At 43.3% G+C, this 24,397-nt stretch overlaps 1 protein-coding gene across 1 annotated transcript in view; it reads right to left on the reverse strand.

The window, feature by feature from the left end:
• The window catches only part of yap1 (Yes1 associated transcriptional regulator), a 40,364-nt gene extending 17,228 nt beyond the window's left edge, over positions 1–23,136 (reverse strand). Inside the window, exons 1-4 of the mRNA XM_084065569.1 lie at positions 22,268–23,136; positions 19,787–20,019; positions 7,566–7,684; positions 4,436–4,549 (exon numbers count right to left, since the gene is read on the reverse strand). Of these exons, the coding sequence (XP_083921695.1) occupies positions 4,436–4,549; positions 7,566–7,684; positions 19,787–20,019; positions 22,268–22,504 (703 nt within the window). The 5' untranslated portion in view covers positions 22,505–23,136. The remainder of the gene's footprint in view (positions 1–4,435; positions 4,550–7,565; positions 7,685–19,786; positions 20,020–22,267) is intronic.
• Between the last annotated feature and the right edge of the window lie 1,261 nt (positions 23,137–24,397).

Here is a 24,397-nt window from a genome sequence, read left to right on the forward strand (position 1 = left end):
CAGTGGTGGAAGAATACTCAGATTTCTTTACTCAAGTAAAAAGTAGCAATACCACAATACTCATACAAGTAAAAAGGTCTGTATTCAAAATGTTACATGAGTACATGTTCAAAAGTATTGGAATCAAGATATACTTACAGTACCAAAGTACTATCATTTTTCAAATTGACAATCTTTTCTTCTTTAAATCACACATCCCCTGAGACATCACAGCAGAAACTGACCCGAAAATAGCTGATCTACAAGTTCACAACGTGTTGCGATGCAATGCGTTGTGAGATTGTAGGAGTTATTTTGGAATAGCTGAAGTACAAAATAGGGCTTAAGTGGTTAATGTATGTTTTAATAATACAGGTAATACAGGTGGAGACAGGTGGTCGCCCAAGAGATAAGGGACAAAGTTAATGCCGCCTGCCTTTTGTCATCTTCACGCTCCCCCCGAAATGAAACTTATCAGACAATCACCCCTGCAGGCGTACACACAAAGTCCTGCATGTCAATTGACATCCTGGATTGTACAGTGTTATGTACACGGTGAGACCTAGACAGTAAAAGGAGTGTTAATTATCCACTAGTAACTCTGACAATGTACAAATGCAATCAAATGGACCCTCCCGGATCCATTTGGTTACACATGTCCATTCTCAAGACCCTGACAGATGGAAAGCGCCATTGACGCGAGCACCATTGACACGAGAGTCACTGAAGCACGTCAAAGTTAGGTCACTTGTCCACATTTGAAGTGTCAAATAGTCTACTATAATTGGCTGCAACTTAATTGTTAATTCATAATTTGAACCGCATCATACAGACGTCCGACCCAAATAAATTAACCCACTAAAACCGGAGGCCGATTCTACAAATGACTCTAAATAAGTAGTTCTCAAACGTTTTCCTGTCAAGGACCCCCAAATTGATATTTTGGCCACGAACCCTAGGCTCTGCAAGGGTGGCTATACGCATAGTGAGAGCAGAACAGCACTTGTGTACTTATTTTTTGTTTTTGTTTTCTTAAAACACAAAAACATTGGATTATTGGATTATTTGACAAATCGATAGATTAATCGGTAATTAAAAAAATCGATAGTTGCAGCCCTACATGAATCAATACTATGATTAGATTAGTGATTAATGGTGCAGCTCCAGTGCCAGCACTGGGAGGTGCTGTATGTATGTGTGACATGGGCATGGCACCTTTGAAGCCTAGGTAAATATTTAGTAGCCTATCTGCTGTCGGTTTATAACCTGTTTAAAAAACAAAAAAAAGCAGGGTGTTGCATTTCTATCCTGGAGATAAGGAAAGTGGAGAAATAGTCTGGACGTGATACAAACACTTTTACCGTCTTGTGCCCTGGCAAGGTCTGGGTAGAACTGTCTAACGCTGACCTGAGCAGAGCTGGCTTCACTTGGCAAGGAGATGAGAAGAAGGTGGAAAACAAAAAAAGGCAAAGAGGAAAGCAACAGACCAGATCAGAATGTTTGTTAACAAACATATTTCTTATTTCCAGGTAGATATGTCTACTGATATCGAGTTTGCTGCGTTATGAACTAAATTATTCATATAAAGTTTCACTTGACTTTTTCACTTGAACAAAAACAGAATCCATTGGACTTTTTGTCCAATGCAATTGCAGCAGTTTTATCGGTGAGATTAAAGCTTTTCAAACAGGTCTAAGTATAAATGAGTTTCACAACGACTTTGCCATCCCCGCAGCGCAGCGGAAAAGTGCTCGGCGCGTTGTGACCATTAAAAACTACCATGCCGCTGGCTGGCTGGAAAAGATGAGCACTTCACAAGAGTGACATCATCATCGAGCCCTCGCCGACAAGGTGCCAACTCTCGCTCCTGGCGAAGGACTACAGCAAGTCAGGAAAAAAAAAGACAGCTTAAGAAACAAACAAATCAAGGTTTCCTGAAGAAAACCAATCCCTGTCTCTTGTTGTGCGCGTGAATATATCTGCCGATTGTGTTTGTGCCCAGCGGTTTCTTCGGTGCATGTCTGGAGAACAACAGAAGGGCTGCAGTATAATATGCCCACATAGGTCAGCCCCCTCTTGAACTTCGCCACAGTGCACTCATGGCTTGTTCGCTGCTCACCACCTCCTTGGATCTTAAGGGGGGTGGTTAGGTCATGCTTATCCCTCTATGCCAGTGGTTCTCAAAGTGGGGTCCTGGGATCTCCAGAGGTCCTCGGGGGGGGGGGGGGGTCTAGGGGGTCCCCAGCAAAATGTGGAACAGTTTGATCACTTGAAAAACTATTTTATACTGTCTATGCTATCTGCCATTTTCAAAACATTTGGAAAAATCTTGAATAAATATGGACAATTTATGAATAAATTAGAAAATATCTAACAACAAATTCATCTTCTCTTATGGGGGCCCCTGGCACTAAATATTTTCAAAATATCAATTTGGGGGTCCTTGACATGAAAATGTTTGAGAACCACTGCTCTATGCCCCCTTGCTTTTGCCTCGCCTCTCCCCGCCCCCACCACTGCTCCCTCCCCTCCTCCCCTCACATTGGAGTTCTTTGACTGAAAAGGTCTGGAACAGATTAAGAGTTGGACCACAGTATAAAGAGGCCTGGCAGTGATTCAAGTCTGTCTGGGGCTGCAGCAGCAGCAGAATGGGGCCGGGCCTGCCTGCCTGTGCTGGGCCTCACACGGGGGAAAGCCAGTCGGCAACAACCCCTCAGTTAAAGGCGCTCCGCCGCTTCTCTTCTCAAAGCTCAAATTAGCCTCCATTATCAAAGCAGCTGGCTTACGATTGGAGACCCACATAGCAGGCAGTAGTGTGGAGGCTTTCTAAACCGGCACAGCCCAATTCCCATGCACAGCACAGGAAATCACTTGATATAGACATCACTTCTGAAGACAGACTGTCTTTTAAAAAGTGTATAGCCACTCAAGAAATAGCAAGTATAAGACGGTAATAAGATGGTCCTCCCACTTGTGAGACTGCTGTACTTAAGGAAGGTAGAGACGGTAGCAGAGTTGAGTGATATTTGCATTTCTTAACCTATAACATAATGACGTGCAGCAATGATTTAGAACTATGTACAATGTAGTCAACTTGGACAATATGGCACCTAATGAGTTAACACAGTTCTCTGCCTCTCTCCCGCTCTCTTTCAGGGGCCCACCAGGCTTGTGTGTTCAAGACTTATAAATCTTCAAAGAGCTTAACCCATCTGAGCTGCCTCCTCTTCCCAGCTGCCCCAGTCCTCTAACCCACTCCATGTTTTTGCACTTCCCTGCCTGCCCAGTCTCAGAGTGGGACACGCATTTACTTGCAAGGGGGTAGAAGAAGAAGAAGGAGGGAAAAAAACTGCTCTCTATAAGCTAGGTAACAATACTGCTAAAATTAAAGAAGATAACAGGCTGTGGTGCGTGTTCACACATGTTGCCTTTGTCAAGCGAGGGTGAGCTAGCTTCCCTGGGGAATGGTGGCTCTAATGAAGGGGATGGCACCTCAAGCGTAAATGAGTCAGAGTGACATAAGCAAGGAGCCTTCATCTCCCTGTGTGAGCCTCCCTGGCACCACACAAGGATTAGCTCATTCCCATGGCTGGAGAGAACTTACAAAAAAAAAAAAAAAAGGACTTTCAATCTACTTTGAAAAAAGCAAAAACAAAAAAAAACAACCCAAAGAAATTCATTACTGTCCAACACCTCTCCTTCTCCCCAAATAAAAACATCTACTATTTTACAGTTTCACTCGTAGCTGAATCTGTCACTAGCTATTCAGCCCCTGCCCGTGCCCACCACACAGACTAAACTGTGAAATACTAGCTTAGCCCGGGGAGGTGGTGGAGCGTTAATGAGCGACTCAGCTGTTGCTGAAACACCAAAATGGCAAACAAAAGGTTAGGTGCTTTTTTTTGTATTCCTCCGGCACCTAGTAGCAGCAGGGTCCTGGGGTTGTGTTAAACGCTGATTATAAGACGCCACGGCCCGACTCGTCACTACAAAACAATGTACTACTGGGGTGAGATGAACTATGAATCACACCGAATGCATTTGCCTTCTCACTGCTGATACAATAGTGTTTGCTGTCGGGTGGAAACATTGTATGTCCAAAACCATGCCTGTGTTCCAATGGATCCAATGTAGTTATTATTTAGTCACAAGCTCTTGTTAATGCTTTTCAATTATTAAAAAGAAAAATAGTAAAAACAACCTATCACAACACAACACAGCTCACAACAAATCGCGACGTGTTGTGATCTTGTACATCGGCTATTTTTGAAACTTGTTGCATGACTGTTGTGCGATGAAGTGGGCCATTAGTTTATGGAAAGAAAAAGAAAAACACATGTTGAAAGTTGAAATATGGAAATACAAGGTTTCTACCTGTCAGCAACAACATAAATCTGGGGGGGCTTTCACATGAAAATGTTTGAGAACAAGTGGTATAAGTGACATATGAGCTCACCAAAGCGTGGGTCGAGTCTGGGGTCCAGCCAGGACGTAGTCTTGTTCTTGTGGTTGATGTAGTAGATCTCCCCATCTGAGGTAATGGCCTGCTCCCAGCCCTCAGGGAGAGGACCTAAAGGAGGAGGACAGGTGAAAAGTTTAGGTTGTGGGAGAGATGAGCGTTGACGTTCACTGGTTGCGTGGGAAGAGGAGCAGGTGTTGGGACATGGGCTTGAAACATGGGGTGAATAACCCACAGAATGAACGTTTCCTGGAACCGCGGTGCTATAGGGATGCATTTTGATGCAACACTTCTCGGACAATAATTATAGGTCAGGCGACAGCTAAGGGCGATAGCAAAGATTCTGCCACGTATTCTCTCATAATGTTCAGTGTTATCTATGTGATAACTCAACACTCTAAAGAGTGTCAAGTTAAACGACTTCCAAGAAATGTAGCACAGCAGCATATGGAATGCATATTTCTCCGCCAAATGAAAGCATACTGTACAGTATCTGCAACTTTTAGTTTATAACATTTGTCCACAACAGCCATATTTCATAGAATAGTTAGAATTGTTTGTGTTCAATTATTTAGATGATGATACATAAACAAATAAAAACCCATATTATATATGGGTGTGTACTATGCATTGTCCATGGTAAACACTGTCTTAGGCTCAATCATTTTTCATGTTCCAGAGGTTTATGAATGCACCGACTGACAGTGAGCCCAGCAGAACAGTGACAGTATCATGGAGAATACAGAGATACAGTACTATATAAACTATAAACCACGCTGCCAGTCAAGGAGTTCCCAAAAAGGTTGTACAGGACGAGTCACGTTCTACCTCAGTCTCACCCCTCCTAAGGCAAATTCCTGCCCCTTGGACAGAATGATGCACACTGCGACGCCGTGTGCATGTAACAACTAGACTGACTGCATCTATATGTTACATGTATATCTACACTACAAAACCTTTTTTGAAATTAGGGGTGCAACAGTTAATCAAACAGTTAATCAAACTAGTCAATTAAATTGATTAAAAACAATAAACCGATAACTTAATAAAATAATCATGTAATAATCAATCCCTATTTTGGGCATTCATTATAGTGGGAAACAAGAATGACCTAAGTCATAATAAAGCCGCATGGGGCAGGCTTTTTTGGCCCCAATCTTTTCATAGACCTGATTACTTGTTTTTTGGATTGCTCGTTTCTCTCGCCAAACCTGGCAACATTAGCCTTAGCATCGCAGATTAACGCTCGAATGTTTTTTATATAAGTGGTAGCAACATTTTGTGACACCACACGGTTCTTCCCAACAATAGCTGAGATTGAAGTCAGTGTGAACATGGGCAAATAATAATAACTTAATAGCCAAACTAGGTCTAATGAAGCACGCTAGCATTTAGGCTAACCCTCCTGGCTGAAGCCGTCTCCCTTTCTCTCTCTCTCTCTCTACTGTGTAAAGGTCCTTACACACCGGGCGAAACCGGCGAATATAGCGAATATACGCAAAATTCGGACTCGTTCCGAATAATTAAAAGACGCTTTTTCGCTTCGCTTTTTCGCTCCATGTACGGAGCCATTGACTTTATAAGGTTTTAAAAAAAAACGCATTATTCGCCCGAAAAAATCGCCCCGGTGTGTAACAACCTTAACTCCGTGCGTTGCCTTGTTGTGATGTGTGTTCGTCCATGCTGGCCCCTAATATGGTCTGCTTCCGGGTGGTTCAACCTAACTTAACAATGAGGATCGTTCTGATTGGATCCCTTCCCAACTAGTCCCTCAAAAAGAGTAATTCTGATTGGATCTCTTCTCCATTCGTCCCGCCCTAACATTTTCGTCTCGTCTAATTCGTTGACTAACGTGTCCATTACATTTTCGTCTCCCCATTGGCTTAAAAGGGGGGCTTAAAAGGGGGGAAGTGTGATGGACAGCCAGGACAGCCAATGACACTCAGGTGTCGACACTTTTCACTCGGGTGTCGACTAGGACTAGTGCTGTTTACGGAGCCGCTCGCTAGCGCATGCGGCTAAAAAATGTCAAAATATGTTAAAACTAGTGAAAATGGCTCATCTACAAGTTCACAATGCATTGCGATGTGTTGTAGAGCTTGTAGATTTATGTATGCCACCATTGTACAACTAAGTATAATACAGGGTTAAGTGGTTAATTAGGCAAACCAATTTAGTTGCGTCGGTTCCTTGATATAAAAGAAAAACCTTATCCATTATTCGATTAACCTACATTATTCTAAATATTGGTTTTGATACATTTTGGTTAATTGCCCGGTAGGGCTGGGCAATTAACCAAAATGTATCAAAAATGTAGCAGCAATAGTTTAATCTGTGAACATTGCAACTTTAAAAGCATAATTATCACAGGCCTAGTCTAGCCTACAGCTTTGTTGGCACAGTTGTGCCTTTCTGTAGGGTTTGTTTGGAGTAACAATGGTAACTGGCTGGGCACTGGCAGACTGCCGTGGATATTCCATTATGCGGATGAGCTGAACTGCAGTCTTAAGACATTGACTCTTAGGTTCCAAACATCATGACTTGTGACTTGGACTTGGGCAAAAACAGTGGGTATAACTAGGAGTAACTTATTGGTGTACTACTAATAGTAGACAACATCCTGGAAACAACACTAATGAAATGACAAATAACACAAATAAGCGCATTTTGCCTTCTTATCAACTCATTGACTGCCAATAACGTGTTTTGACATGTGTCAATCCAAAGCCCACACCACCAAGGACGTGTTTTGACATGTACTGGTGTTTTCAGTGTTTACGCTAGATGGTGCTCTTCGCTAACCTATGAGTCACCATTTGACTCCCAGTGAAGCAGGAATTTGCGCGATAGCAAAAAAAAAAACAGCCACATTCACTGCCATTCTAATGTATTTGGAAAAAATGCCCTTTTCTCTGCTTTCTGTTGTTTTTGGCAAAAACAACCAACATTCAACTGCCAATAACTATGGAGCGGATCATCACGGCGGCGCACTTTCTTTTTTAGAGATACAGAAAGTAAGTGTTTGAGATGGGGGTCCGCAGCCAAATATATATCAATTATACCTTGACATGTAGGGCTTCTCAAACATTGTTTGAGAAGCACTGCTGTAGTGCAGTATTGTACATACCGCTGGCTGGGTTCATGATGTTCTGTTGCTGGACTGGCACAGGACTGGCAGGGGCAGCCTGGTTCATCTGAAGTAGAGCTTTACGCGGGTCCTGCCAGGTGGTGGACTGGTCCAGGTGACTGCAAGGAGACAAGGACGGTTAAATGATGTCACAAAACTTGTTTGTGTAATTTACACATCCGTCGTAATAGGCCAACATTCTGTGGAAACCCATCTTGTGTGATGTAGCCTATAGTTCGCTGGGAGGCTAATGCCTAATTTATGCTCTGTTGTACGACAGTGTTGTGCACTGAAAATAGCCAATCTACAAGCTCACAACATTTTTGGTGTAGAGTGAAAAAAGGAAGGTGACGTGTATTAGAAGGACCCCGGTCAACGGGTTTAAGTGGTTAACACTGAGGATTTTACGGAGTAAAAAAAAGAATAGCTTCTTTTACAGGGTTGTCTATCTCAAACTACTTTGATCATTTTGTTTCCGTGTTGGTTGATTGATTTTATTTGGTGATATTACATCAAAAAAATAGCACAATAGCAAACAGTCATAGCATCACCGAGGATAAAAGCACAATAAAGCCTGAGGGCTCGTTTCCATTGTGGTCCTCTTCACATAGCAAGCAACCGATCCAGTCGATCGTCTTCCTAAATACATCATACATTCTAGTATCCAAATTGGCTACTGCCTTTTATCACCTGCTTTTTATCACCAATGACAAAATGCAGTCAGTCTGCTTCATATTCCTACAGTGGACAGTGGGGGTGCCCTTCTACCACTGTAAGACGTTTGAGAAAACATATGCATTGCCTTTAGGCTTAAAATATTATTATTAGCAATCTAGCACTGCAATTAAAATTTTCCCAGGAAAATGATGATGGTCAAGCCTCTGTTTATGTCCGGCCGCTGATAAGCATACAAAGTTGTGTGGCGTTATGTGAAAGCCTTCACATAAACGCCACAAAAGAGACCAAGGGCGTACCATAAAAAGATCATGGCAAATCACTAAAATCAATAAAAAGAAAGGATTCTGCAAATAAACTGTCCAATAATTGAGATTCTGTGATTCAAAAGGTGCCATGCATGGTGTATTACCATCAGGAACAGCAGGCGATGAGATTAGCTAGTTAAATCGGGGTGTCTTATCAAAGTGAAACTTACAGGAACTGATGACTCAGAGCAGTTTCAATAAACTCAATTTAACCCATGACTAAATGATGACTTGCACAGAATAAGAAAAGGAAGTCAAGTCCGTTTGCATACACTGAATTTCCATTGAAATACACAGAATTCAATAACTCCCAATTGTTGTTCCTGTAATGCACCTGGCTTTGGGCCAACAGCTTTTCAATATTAAAGATAAATTAACATTTTAACCCATTAAGACCTGGAACGCATCTGTGTCACGTTTTGATTTGAGCTAAGAAGCATTATTTTACACGTTGGCTATTCAAAAATAGCAGATATACAAGCTCATAGCACGGCACCGAGTGCCACGCTACAAGCTTGTAAATCTGCTATTTTTGAAAAATCATGAAAATGGGTGCAAATCTTTGAATATATATCGTTTAAAGTGAACATTTTTACTCTATTCTTTGCTTCTGGGGGTCCCTGGAACAAAACATTTTGAGATGGGGGTCGGCAGCCAAATACATACCGTTTTGGGGGTTCTTGACATGAAAAAGTTTGAGAACCACTGATATAGAAACATACGTTTTTTTTCAGAATACTGTTGGGAATTAGAAGATATATCGCGATATCGATATATCGTCCCACCCCTAGTTAATAACATTAGTAAGATACTATTTGCCATTTTGTACGCGACCATTGTACAACAACCTTTAATACAGGGCGAAGTGGCAAATCGATTTAGTCCATTCGAAAAAGAAAAAAAAAAAGAAAGAAAAAAGAAAGTAAAAGAAACAGCCCTACCCGTTACCCTGCTACAAGGCCACGATTGGTTGAAAAACAAGCTATTGTAATACCCAAACACTGTTTCTCCATCTATTATGGCTTGTCTTCACTAGAGGAGGGGGTGGGGGGGGGGGGGGTGGGGGTGTACGGCAGGGCGGAGTAGGGGTGGGGGGGTCCGCCACATTGTCTCGCGTTCTGCGAAGGCATTGATAATTAGTGTTCTGTTGGCACTTGCTGCTTGATTAAGATGGAGGGTTTATACAGGAAGCACCTCCTCTCCCGAATCGGGACCCTCTCCATTGTGGGAGGGGTCAGTGCGAGGCCTCCACGCAGGGGGTCCCCCTTACTTTCCTGGAAGCTGTTCGGACACCGCAGAGTGTCGGGGGGCTTTAACAATCTGGCGCCACATTTACAAAGCTTTCACCTGCTGGACAAAGGCGCAGACTGAGCTACGACCTAAAACCTCACCATTCACTTGTTTTCTTTTTTTAACCCCCCCCCCCCCCACCACCACACACACACACACCTCCTACTTTCATGCAAATGGCCGCCGTACTTAAGCCGGTTGATTATGCAACTCTGCACTGTAACCCTTACTTGAAACTATTCATTTATTTTTTATTTAAATTTTATAGACTAGCATCTTCCCTTTTATTTGACTAAAGCGCTTTGTCAACCATCTTTTTTTCATTCATATAACAAGGGACAATACTATTAATTAATCATTATGACTCTCACACATGGCTGGATTATTTCAATGCACGTGGTAAATAGAACGCAAACAAACCAAGAACCCCCTCTTTACTAAACCAAAGCAGTTTGCTAGTACTTTAATTTCATGTACCAGACAATTAACATGCTCTGCATATCTCATCCCAATCCTGCAATCCATTAAATGTCTGCCTTTATTTGATCCAAAAGTGCCATTACAGCCCTGATTTTAGGAGCAGCTGGAGTGAAGTGTGAGATTCAGGGTTTCTCTTGGCCTCTACGGTAATCCCAGCCTGTCTGTCTGTCTGCCTGCCTGCTCTGTATCCCAGCTCAGAGAGAGAGAGCCTGACTCAGCACTCCTACCTCCCACACAAAGCGACCCATTTTGAAGCCCCCTCTTGTTTATGCTTTACTGATCAAAGGAACTGCCAAATCCCCCACCAGCCCCCAACCCCAGCCTTCACACACACAGTCACACACACACACACACACACACACACACACACACACACACACACACACACACACACACACACACACACACACACACACACACACGCGCGCACACACGCTCGCGCCCAAACCAAGCAAAATAGCTCTAGCTGCTCAGACCGGAGAGGCCCCTTGAGAAGGGTCAAAGCGGGGAGGGGAGAGACGACCACGAAAGAAAAGAGAGAGAGAAAAAAAGAAAAGGGCATGGACGGAAGCAATCCCTCAGAACTCCATTGGCTGCGTAAGTTGCTGTGGTACTTTTACACTCTCAGCGACCAAACCCCCTCCCCCTCCCCTCTGTAGCCGCCTTCCCACCCTGGAAACTATGACATTTATAATAGAGGGGAGGGCTGAGAGAGAGAGAGGGGGAGAGAGAGAGAGGGCTGGGATAAGGAAAGTAAAAGGGAGGGCGTATCATAAATGAGAGAAAGAGGCCCTGCACACCCTGGTACGCCAATACATGCTCAAGGTAAAATACAGAGTGTTCATTTTGGCTAAAGGAACATTCACACCAAGCAGGATAACTACAGTACAACTATAAATATATTGTTGCCGTCAGGCAGAAACCTCTTCTTATCTCCATATTCTAACGCATGTTTTGTTTTCCGTAAATGAATGCCCTACTTCATCATACTACAGTGTCACACTCAGGACGCCAGGGCTCATGTATTTAACAGATGTATTTTGCTGTGCATGTACAACAGAACTATTAGCAGCAGGCCATGAGCCAGTCAAACATTAATAACCACCCTATAGCCAGCAGCAGCACCCACAGAAATAATAGAATGCCTTCGGGAGAGGTTGTTGCTTGTTTTTAGGGGGGGGGGGGGGGGGGTCACAAAGTAACATCCCGACTGTAGCCCAGTGAAACAAATTAAACCAAGTTTGAAAACGCTTTGCATTAAAAACAGAAGAATGAAGATGATCATTTGAAAACCTACAGTATGATACGACGCACAAAGCTGCAGTATTTTAAGACTGTGTATTGGACAGGGTAACCGAGAAACCTGGTAAATAAATGACAGGCGGGCAGTCATTTATTACCAGGATTTCAAACTAATAGCATAATTCATTCACACGAGCGACCTCAACTCTGTATGAAGCAGGGCACTTCCCATCACAAAACATTATCCACAATGGCTGGCAAATAAACATGCATGTGTATTTATTATTACCAGTGGCTAATACAGCAGATTTTATTTTTATGCTCTTTGATAGTAGTATTTGGCCAAAAACATCAATGCCACCCCCATGTACCACTGTCATGGTAATAATATGGACTGGGAGCAATCATTTCAGAGTGTATGACTGAGATGTATAATAAAAAGGTCATTCAACACTTTAAAGCCTGTACAATAAATCCCATTCCTTTGCTCTTTCTGGAGACCCTACGCTAGGGGGTGGGGTACAGGTCATGTTTTCCAGGTAAAAGCATATGCGTTCTGGGAAAACACCTTGATACTAGGGGTGTGCCGATATATCGTCCCACGATATATCGCGATACGTTTTCGTGACGATATGTATCGTTTTGGGGGGGAAAAATATCGTTTTGAAAAAAACAAAATTATATATATATATTTTTTTTTACACAATCATTATAATCAGGCATGCAAACAGCCCCGAGGTGAAAAGGGTGACAACATGTTGTTGTTTTTTCGGGTCAGGTGTCACACTATTGCCCTATTTGGATTCAAAACGGCTATTGTAGCTGAAAAGCTACAAGTTTGCATGTCTGAATAATGCAAAAACAGAATTATTCGTTTGCATTTCCTTTTTTTCTCCCCCATATATTTTCATAATAAAAAAAAGTGCGTATCGTATCAAAATCGTATCGAAGTTGTGAGCCAAATATCGTATCGTATCGTTTGGTGAAATTAGTGTATCGGCACACCCCTACTTGATACAGATCCACGGCCAGGCCACTTCTGGTGTCTGAAGCAGCAGTTCACAACTCCAGACCAGGCAACCCCGAGTATAATATACTAGTTCTAGCTATCAAATTGGGGACTCATTTGGTATACTGGGACACCAGGTGAATACAATTAAATCGTTTTGCAGAATGAAAAGCCAAGTCTAGACTGGGTCCCCCAGATTTAGAGTCGTGAGCCATCAGCATACAGCAATGATGAGGCTTGGCTCGTCCTTCTTTTTCACTCACGCTGTCATCATGGTTGCCTGCTGTGGGTTCAGGAAAGCACAGAGTACTCCTGGTCCACCCAGGCTTCTGTGACTGATGGCCCAATTATCAAGGTGGTGTTTATTGTGCCAGTGTTATTTATAATGTCACATGCTGGGGGGTGGCTGGCCAGGCTCTTGGGTCCTCTTCACATGAGGACTAAAAACCTGACTTCAGCTCAACGATTTGGCACGGAAACCATTTCAGTGCCGCCGGGCTGAACACATGCAAGATGTCTGTGTTGCTTTATTTTGTTGTTGTAAAACACTCAAAAAGCACAACAAAGCATGTTAAGAACTATCCGCTGTAATAATCATCACAATAACAGTTATCTTTGCAGTCAGGCAGTAACCTTGTATCTACATATTTCAATGTTTTATATTTTTGAATGAATGCCCTACTACTTCATCATACAAGCGTGTCGCGCAAAGAGTGTCGGGAGGCGGTGTGCGTTTGTCGATTGGCTATTTATGCCATTTTAAATTATTTTTGAATATAATAGAAAAGGAACGTTTTGGACTTCGAAGGTTTCCACCGGACAGCAATGTTATATAGAAGTATACAGGGGCGGACTGGCCATTTGGCGTACCGGGCAAATGGCCAGTGGACCGCTGGGTGGCCAAATATATTTTTGCTCCTGAGCAAAATATTTTTGCTCCCGTTTTAGGATTATTACGGTCATTACCGGGTCGCACGGCCCAATTAGTAGTTACGTTAATGTTTGGGCTGGGATGCTTTACAGCAGGGGCCTCAGTGCGGCTGCAGAGTTCATGTGCAGCCTAGGTGCTGGGCTGAAACAGTGAAACGCTCCCACACAGTGGCCTTGGTGTTTTGCACAAATAGAAAATTGAACATTTCCCATGCATGCATAGAGAACATCTCAATCTAGTTTTCACTATCAAAAGGAGCTGAGCTTTAGATCTGAATCTAAACACTACCCACATTTGCGCTACGGTGAGATTTTGCTTTTCTCCTTTTCTAAATAGGGCCGAAGTGCAGGCAGCCACACAGCTGAGTTGTCAAATGTTAAAAATGGGATCCCTCCCTAGGCCGCAGCGGCTCCACCCAGAGAATATTGTGGGAAGATGGTTAAGGCCCGCAACTAAGACGTACGGCTGCACAACATACAAACAACAATGACTACTATACATATGGTTAAAAACTTTGTGTTCCGCTGTTGCGCAGAATCTCATCACAGGCTAACAATTCAAGTTGCATATTGGAGAAATCTCTTATTTTTAATTGAGCAAATTATAGGCATTAGCATTCCCCAGAACCCATTTCTGGCTTCTTTTTGTAGAACAGAGAACGCAATTAAGCAAAAAAGGAAAAAAAACACTGCATCCACATACATTGCAGTTCATATACTATAGCTAGCAATTGCAAAGTTGAGCCAAAATAGTGCCTGATTTACACTTGGCAGCTGAGTATATCAACCTTAACTATAGCTGTGGTGGTGCTGCCCTGCAGAGAAGGGCTCTGGCCCTGTGGGGGAGTCTCCCAGATGAGGATAACCACCTCCACTTGCACTGGACAGGGGTCCTGGGACGCCTCACTGCCTCTCTATCAGCAGGACATCATCAAGAGAGATTATTGAACCAACCTCTGTGACCCTGTGGTGGGTTTACGTTTCTACTTTGAAGGGGGTCCCCATATCAGCAAAGGAACCAAGTGTCAGTTCCCTGTCAGTGTAGCACAGGATATTCAATCATGTTCCTGACATTTCTGCACCTACGAGTACGTTTCTTTCTAAGACAAGCTATTTTCTCACATTTTTAATATTGATGCTTAATGTTCGGTTAATGGGGCTTCTCTAAATTATTAATTAAAAACAATATGGGTCAATGTGTTGACAAACAATACTGATGAATAGGCCATGTATTCCAGTCTTGACTCAAATAAAAGTAGGTACTTTCTCTACCAAAATCACAACTCCAGTCTAACAAATTCTGATTTGAATAAAACCGTTGACCGTGCGGTGCTGTGAGTTTTGAGTACTTTCGGGAACTCTAAACCCCACTCGAGAAAAGCTCCTTCCTGAATGAAGAGAGATACTGCATCTCTGTGGAGATGCCCTCCGTTGACAGTGGGGGCATTGATGTCTGGAGCAGAGGTGTTACATCAGGACTTTGGTAAACACTGGCCTGACTTTCTCACAGTCCCATTTGTGTACCGAGCTGACAGGGCCCAGCTCAACAGGAAGGGGGCTTGTCTGTGTGTGGTCAATAAACCAAAAACTTTTACAAACTTTGGGGCAGGCTGAAGCTGGGAGTCTGTGAGGCTACTCACAGTTTGTGAGTAGCCTTAAATAGCGTCATGTAAAATCACGTTTGTATGTTTACCGGTTGACTTGACACTCGACACTATGGGTAGCAAACTACTAGCATACCGCCTCATGTTAGATTGATGTGTTCTCATTACACAACCCAACTCCAGTTCACTGCACTAAACCATATCACACACAAATGTTAGTGCAAATGGTGGCAAGCCTAGAGAGCTAGGCCAGGTGGCAGACCACTTAAATTTAAATCAGCGAGGGTCAACTTCATTGCATGGAAATCTTCAGGACGTGACTATTTAAAACTTGTGGATCCATATATAGACAGTTTACAAGACAAGAGGTGGATTAGAATGCAATGGCGGTACCTTTGTCGCCTTTGTTGGTACATGAGCTTAAATCAGCTCAGTTGTGCTATCATGTGCCGGAAATTCAAACATAATCTCAAACACACACATATCAGCACCACACATACATCCTACTGCATTACAAGTCTCCAAAAGTCCACAGGCTACCAGTAAATGCTTTGATAGCTAGTTTAGAGACTGTCTGCTGTACATTGCTTCCTGAACATCTGTTGAATCACGCACAAGTCAAAGAGACCTCTTCTTAAGAACAGGAAAAAATGAGTGTGTGTGTGTGTGTGTGTGTGTGTGTGCCTGTGTGTGTGTAGTACTCATTGTGACCTGAGGCCATGTGACTTTACAGTATAATTGCACAGAATAACAACAGGGCAAAGCATCATAAACCACAACCCAAGCCCCTGAAAAGAAGAGGAAGTAATCAATAAATGTTGTCACTGTGAATAAGATAAGGTAAACCTTTATTGATCCCGGAGGGAGTTTGCCATGACAGTAGGGATGCACCAATATAATCATTCATGGACAATGCTAATACCTACTGAGCCATGTGTGCCTCTCTCAACTTCTACTTTAGCTACAGTGTAAACAAAACAAATCTTACATGTCCTTTTAAAACTTGTATTGTGTAGAGTAAGATGCCTCAAAAGAATACGTCTGACTTTATTGCGCACATTCACATTTGTCGGCAGACACGGAATATTTGCATGACGCATCAGTGCAACTCTACAAAAGAGGGTAAGTTAATTATCTAGTGGTCTCGCTGTCGCTTTAGGAAAATTTAGTGCGACTAGTAATGTGAAACAGGCGACTACGGGAGAAAACAACATTGTGAAACGCAAGACATTTCACATGAGCATGAGCTATTTTATAGCCAAACAGAATCATCATCATCCTCACAAAAAAAAAAGACCAAATGTGGGGAAGTAGTAAAGTGCCCATCATCAAAAAGCTACACCTGGTCTTTAGGTCACATAATGGCCCCCCCCAGGTTCAGGTTGACTTCCCACGGAAGAAAAAAAAAAGAAAACGAATTTAGAGCTGCATTTAATACACCCCCGGAAGCCCTGATTACCCCTCCTATCCCACTGGTGTGTCTAAACTAAATTATACCCGAGTTATACTTGGTCGTTCATCGTGCTGCACACCAAACACAGCAGATCTATAAGCTCACAACGGTCAAAGCGTGACGCGTTGTGAGCTTGTAGATCTGCTATTTTCGGTGAGCAATACGATGAGCGACCAAGTATAACTCAGGCTTTAAGAAAAACCTTCATTAGTTTATGACCCCGGCCTGGAGGAGAGTAGCCCTGCCCCCCATCCTAGCAATGAGCAAGGTGACCCAACCTCCTGCCCCTGCTGCTATAAATCAAAGACCACAGCAAACTGCAGGAAGAAAAGAGGAGGAAAGGTCAACAGACTTTGTTGACATTCTCCCCAATCTTCCCCTTACTTAACCACATGAACCCTTGTGTCCCCATTTTCTTTTCTTTTTTTTGGGGGGGGGGGGGGGGGGGGTCAATGTGGGGATCAATGTGTCGCGTTGTGAGGTATTTTCTGCGAAGAGATTTGGTGTACTCTCCCAAATCTCTCCGAAGAACAGATTTTGTAGAAGAGATTTGTTGACGGGAAAGGGGAGGGGGCCTAGTATAGACCCCTTAACAACTTCAGCCCCATTTCAAAGATCTTGACTGATCTTCCCAAAAAAAAAATCCCCCAACATTTCTTCAAAATGTTCACCTATAGTATAACCCAACATAAGGTTCCCAACTATATTTATTTTAAATACTTTTTTTATGGGGCCAGTGAAATGAAACTGGTAAGAACCAGGGGCCCAAATGTTGCCTCATGGCCCACCACTGCCTCCATGTCAAGAAAATACATGATGTATTGATACCTATTAAGACTTGGAACATGTAATAATAACCTCTGGAGTCATCAGAACAAGAACAATCACAGTGGTAAGAGGAAAAAAAGCTGTCCCAACTGTAAAGGAAGCCTTGCCCTCTCTCAACCCCTCAGTCTTTAAACTTCATCCCAGCCATTTGTCTATTTTTGGACGGCTCACATGAGTCTCAACAGGCCTGTGGACTGAATAAAGATCACCTTTTCTCTGAGGGGACAAAGGGAGGGCCAGAGTCTCTTTCACCCCCCCCCGCCCCCCCCCCCCCCAATACACACTCCCCCCCTCTCTCTTCCAGTCATCTCCACATGATTGCCATTTAAACTCCGCTGACAAAGGAAAGGAACCACCACAGTGCCGTGGCTCCATTCATGCTAAAATGGATGTTGGGTTTAAAGGGAACCACGGCACGGAGCTGTGACTCACCGACCCGATTCATAGCCAAACTGTAGGCATCAGAGTCCTCCAAATGACTCATGGTGAACTCACAAACAAACGGAGAAGGGGAAAGACAAACGTAAAATCCCCACCGCGCACAACTCTCACCCTGGCTGAGGGTTAATGGATGCGTGAAAGGACAACAGCGGTCACCTGGTTGAAATCTGACTCCTCCTGCTCTACTGGCTAGTGAAGCCCCCCCCTCCCTCCCTCCCTCCCTCCCTCCACCACTTGTGCGCACACACACACACACACACACACACGTGTACACACGCGCTCTTTAACGCTCACACACGAACTCCGCTTCCCTCCCTGCAACACGTCTGTGTCAGGCAGCCGTGTGTTTATAAATAGGGGAGTGTCTTTTCCAGCAGTGTGGCCACGGAGGCCGCCTTTAATTTCAGATCAAGTGTCTGCACTTTGATCTGCCGCGGTAGATGGAGAAATGATTTTTATTTTTTTCCCCCCTTCCCTGGCTCACACTGGACACAAGCGAAGCCGAGCTCCAGGGACAAGCTGTGACACAGCGAGTCAAATGCAGGCCAATACTGAGCCTCGAGTTAATCCACTCTGTGTAGCAACCACTCTGTGTAGTTATGGTACATTTTGGAACTCCTTTGTGTGTGTGTGTGTGTGTGTGTGTGTGTGTGTGTGTGTGTGTGTGTGTGTGTGTGTGTGTGTGTGTGTGTGTGTGTGTGTGTGTGTGTGTGTGTGTGTGTGTGTGTGTGTGTGTGTGTGTGTGTGTGTGTGTGTGTGTGTGTCACATGATGTAAGACTGAGACAAGATGATTATGGAATTGTGCAAAAACAATAATACTAAAGCGTCATCACAACAATGACTGAAACAACGAAATGATCTTCAAATAGTGAAATTACGTTTTTTTTTTTCCAAAGTTGCTTTTTGTTGGGTGTGGGTGTGTGGGTTTTGAAGTTAAAACAAGAATCCCCCCCAACAATCCATGCATGTTTTTGTTTGCGTTCAACCAAAAAAAAGTACCGTATGTCAGTCTAGTCCTGCCCAACATTACACATGATCCATTAGTTTCCAAACAACTGCAGTGATCCTGTGAACGTCTGTGAGAACAGCCTTCTCTGTCAATCTCCTACCCCCCAATCCCTTTTTACAATTTCAGAGGAGCCTCCCCAAAACAGGCCAGATGTTCTCCAGATGTGAAACATTTAAACATCTGGCCCTCAAAGCTTTCTTTTTTATCCCAGTAAATTTGAGGGCTATCATGTTTGTTCAGACCCTGTCATTGGTCAGGACAGCGTTTTTTTCAGAAAGTGGCTCGTATCGGACGATAGCAGGAAAAGGGACTTTCGCTCTGAACTCACCTCTGCGCCAAAACAAAGCACATAATCACTCAATTGCAGTGAAAGAACCCATTGAAGGAATACAGCAGCATAGAAATCAAACTCTCACACTGACCACTAAACATTACCAATATCTGATACAATGCAGTGAGGGGGTTTCTCCTTTCAGGGCTCTGGTATTAAACTTCTATCTCCACCATTTGCCTTTGGATCATTGATGTGGAAGAGATCCACTCACGTAGTAGATGAGTTTTGCAGACCTGGCTGTCCTGTGCTGTCTGGGGCAGCTTACAGTGGTCCATTGTTTCTACTGAAACCTGAGCTCAAGGAAAGGATCACCAAATAGAGCAGCGGCAGTACTCCTACAGAGGAGTTCTCTTGTTTGCAGCGGGTCCCAAAAATCTAATAACCTGCAATTTAAAGTATCCCAATGGCCTCTTTTTAAAGGCACACTGGCCCCTGTTGCACACTCATGGAGATCATTTGCAAATCCCGGAGAGCAAAAAAATCTGGGCATGCCTATTACAACGAAACTTTCTTTCGCAGCTGACGGAAAGAAAGGGTGAGCGTGCGGCGCTGAACGTCGCTGACAGCAATGCATACTTGCATAGCTACTTGAACGCATGCTTGCATTGCCCACTTACTTGAGGAAGTATCTCTGGCCAGAGGCAGTCTTGGCCATCTCCCACCCAGGGGGCAGGGGCATGTCATCGGGAATCTCGTAGGAGGACTGTCGGAGGTGCTGAGGGGAGGCACCTGGCGGGGGCATCAGCGCACCGCCAGGGGAGACGGCTCCCAGCTGAAGGGAGGCGGGGGATGAGTGTGCGCGGACGTGGTGAGGGGCCAAGGCCCCAGCGGTCCCTCCGTCTGTGCTAGTCTATGGAGAGGGGAGGCAAACAGCATGGATGTGATTGACAAAATGACCACCAAAAATGCCTTGATATATAATAATAATGCTAATGCTGATTTTTCAAAGTGAGTTCCTCCTAAATCTTAACAGATGATCTAGAGCTGTGGTTCTCAAAGCGGGGCCCGTGGACCCCCAGGGCCGGGTCCTTGAATGGGTTCCAAGGGGTCCCCCAGCCAAATTTGTTAATATTGAAAAATGGTCTAACCACTATAAACATTGGCTATTTTTTATACATTTTTTTATATTTCAGATACATTAATTTGGAATGTGGGCTCCTTGACATGACAAAGTTTGAGAATCCCTGATCTAGACTATTAGATATCTGTCATTCTTTTTATTCATGTATGATTATGACATGGTTTTCATAAGCTGTCTAAATCAGTGCAGCTCTCAAAAGGGCCTGTCCTTTGGGACAGTGAGTGCGCATGCTCCGACACGTCTGTGCTACTGCAGGACTGCGCATGAGCTCTGGTTCCAAAACTTCAGAGAAATCACAGCAGCAACAGTTGGACAGAGAGAGGAGCAGACAGTCATCCTACATGATGTTATTAATCTATACAGCAACAGTTGGACAGAGAGAGGAGCAGACAGTCATCCTACATGATGTTATTAATCTATTACACACTCTCTTCTGGATGCAAATGCAAACTGACCTTACTTTCACACGGGCCTACATCTCATAGTCACGTCACTTACTGTCAAGTAACAGGCCCGTTTCAATAAAAAACAAACAAAATAGTATTAATAGTACCGACTAACCAGGTCATGTAGGTAATTTAAAGTGGCCCACAAGCGAATATTGTTAACTTAGTTAATAAATAAATTCTTTTAAGTATTAAGAACTGTTTTTCGTGCTAATATGTTTCATAGTGGGCTGTTAGGAACCCACAAGACCAGGCTCAGTTTTTTGTATGCACATATTTTGCTAATCACCTCGATTTATTTCCTTTAGGTATTTGGTATTAAAAGTCCTTAAACTGTCACTTTACTGTCATCTGGGGATCCCCCCAAAAAATCATGTAGGGGGAGTGGGGACCCCCTGGGGGTCCCGACCCACAAGTTGAGAAGCACTGCTTTAGGGCACCAGATATAACATAGGTTAGCCATGGTTCACATGACGCTTGTATACAAGCGTCATGGGGCCGAGTCCCTGGTTTATAGTGGTTTTTGATTTTTTTTTACATTGCCAACTCTCACATGTACATAAACGTTCAGATTTCAAATATAAAGTGCTTACCCATGAGCCACGGATGTTACAAGGCGACCCGGACCGCGATAAGTACCCGTATCTCCCGTATTGTTCAATAAAAAGCATTTTAATCCGCTCGCCAGCCATTTTCTCCAAATGTTCTCCATTGCTTTCAACCATGCGACAGTAATGGTTGGGAGGTGTATTGCACTCTGATGATCGGATTAAAATGCATTTTATTGAACAATACGGGAGATACGGGTACTTATCGCGGTCCGGGTCGCCTTGTAACATCCGTGGCTCGGGGGTTTATATTTGAAATCTGAACGTTTATGTACATGTGAGAGTTGGCAATGTAAACAAAATCATAAACCAGGGACACCGCTATAAACCAGGGACTCTCGGCACCTAGCTCCATAAAGAACCTATGTCGTTCTCATCCAGGATCGGGCGAACGTCCGCCAAGGCTCCGCTGTTTACCCTTTTGTATACATCGTATCCCAAAACTAATGGTAGATTCCAAACCGCACGGATGTTTAAGGTTTGGTTAGGGGCATAATATTTTAGGTCGGGAGCGAAACTACCCGTTTAAATCGCTTATTTAGTCAGCCTGTGGCCATGTTTCCCATTCAACCCGGAAAACCCCCCTACATCCGCTGCCAGTACTGCTCCCGGTTTGGCTACAATGTGAAACATGGCCACAGGCTGACTAAATAAGCGATTTAAACGGGTAGTTTCGCTCCCGACCTAAAATATTATGTCTCCGACCAAACCTTAAACATCCGTGCAGTTTGGAATCTACCATTAGTTTTGGGATACGATGTATACAAAAGGGTAAACAGCGGAGCCTTGGCGGACGTTCGCCTGATCCTGGATGAGAACGACATAGAACCTCATCTCGGAGCTGTATAACGGAGTGAGAGGTTCTTTATGGAGCTACTCGGCACCATGACAGTCATGGTATGACAGTCATGTTTCAGGGCTATAACACAGGTGATCATCAGGGGGTCTTATCATGTTTCTTACTTGTCTGGAATGGGAGTTGGGTTCGGGGGGCTTGAAGAAGGAGTCGGGCAGCTTCCTCATCCTCATGGGGACGGAGGGGGGCAAGATGGTGTTCTTGGGGTTCATCACGGCGTTGAACAGCGCCTCCAGGTCGGTCTCCGAGTCTCCCCGGACGTGCACGATCTGGTGGCCCGCAGGGGGGTTGATCTGGTGGCCCGCAGGGGGGTTGCTGCCAAGCTGCTGCTGGCTTTGATCCATTATGTATGTGTATATCCCCCAAAAAGAAAAAAAATGCAACAAAACAAAATGAGCTGTCCGAAAAAAAGAAAATTTGCAAAAAATAAATAAATAATAACCTGTCCGGGTGTCAAAAAGAAGAAAGTTTCGAGCCGATCCAAACTTATTTTTTACGCAGTAAATTTACAGGATTTTAACCACTTTTAATGGTTTTTCCGAGTCATTCTACAAGTTGGACAACAGCCGGAGCGTCTTTTTATCCAACACCAACAAGCTGTGTTAGCTGTCGAAGTTTGCAGTGAAGTACAACTTTCCCCGTCCGTTTCTCGAGGGCATACTTGTATAATGTGTAACAAAGCGCATGATATAATAACGCTATGATCTACCACCGCAGAGCAGATACTGTAAGCGTTTGGCGTTAGTTCGTAGTCAAAGAGCCGAACCGTAACAATGTAACAACTAAAGCCCCGACAGAACGCTTAGAAATAAAATAAAAAGTCCCAGCTTGCGTTTTTTTCATGCCCCCGTTCAGTTCGGGCTGTTGTTGACTCATTAAAAAACAAACATAAAAATGAAAAGAACTGTTGATGGTGCGCAGTGCAAATCACTGCCCCCCCCTGAAAAGTTTTCCAAAAGTTTCTCTGTCTTCTTTGACTCGGGTCTAAAACTTTGGGCAGGACATCAAACTTTATGACTCATGCGATGTGTCTGCAGTCCAGAGGCGGAGCCAGGCTTTAATTGGGACAAGGGCCGTTAAAGGTACAGTTCACCAGTGGTGGAAAAAGTACTCACATGCATTACTTTAAGTAAAATTATCAATACCCAAGTACTAAGTTTAGTATTCAAAATGTACTTGAGTAAAGGTACAAAAGTATTGGTATCAAAATACTACTTTAAGTATTAAAAGTAGACAGTACTCATTAAGCAGAAGGTCCCATTTCACAAGTTTTCAAATGAAAAAAAATGTACAAAAATCCTTTTGAAAATAGCAGATCTACAAGCTCACATGGAAATACTCCACTAAAGTAAAAAACTTGAGTAAATGTACTTAGTTACTTTCCACCACTGGAGTTCACCGATAACAATAATAACAATAATAACAATAATAATAATACTCTGTTACAAGTAAAAAGCTTGTGTTAAAGTACCAAAAGTACTCATTATTTTTCAAAGATTTCAGATCTATAAGCTCATCATAGAGCTTGTAGTAGGTTAGGTTGGCTATTTTTGAATATCCTAAGTATAAAATAGGGCTTTGGTTATTGCAGGTTTTGAAATAGTCAACTAAATAGGCCTATACAAAGTAACTTGTAAGTAAAGTTTTCAAATAAGTGTAGTGGGGCAAACAATACAATATCTGCCTCCTCTGAGATGAAGTAGAAGTACTGTATAAAATTGTTGAAAAAAGTAAATACTCAAGAAAAGTAAAAGTACCTCAAAAGTGTACTTGAGTAAATAATACTTAGTTACTTTTCCACCACTGTGCGGAAGTGCTTCCTGTAATAGCGGATCTTACATTTAGTAGAGGACCCCTATAACTCTGACAGTATACAAATAGAACCAAGAGTCCATTTATACGCTCTCAGACACCTGAAAAGGGTCCATTTGGAACCACCTCATGGAACCCTGAGGTCCCTGGGCCCCACTTTGAGAACCATATAGGCTATTAGACATATTAATGTTTATTTGGGGGTCCAACATTGAAGTTAAGAGATGAACTTTTTACACACCAGTTTTACACACATTTACGCACAAGTCTATGGACTCATAGTCAGGGAGAACACATGCATGTGGCACAATTAGACAGTAAAATGGAAAATGAAATCATTTAAAATGTTATGTTTTTTTAATAATAGCACAAATAAAAGAACAGAGATACAAATTCATTGGGGTTCATTATGTTGTGTGTGCATT

The sequence above is a fragment of the Gymnoscopelus microlampas genome (genome assembly GCF_963454915.1).
Source record: "Gymnoscopelus microlampas genome assembly, chromosome: 8".
Lineage (NCBI taxonomy): Eukaryota > Metazoa > Chordata > Actinopteri > Myctophiformes > Myctophidae > Gymnoscopelus > Gymnoscopelus microlampas.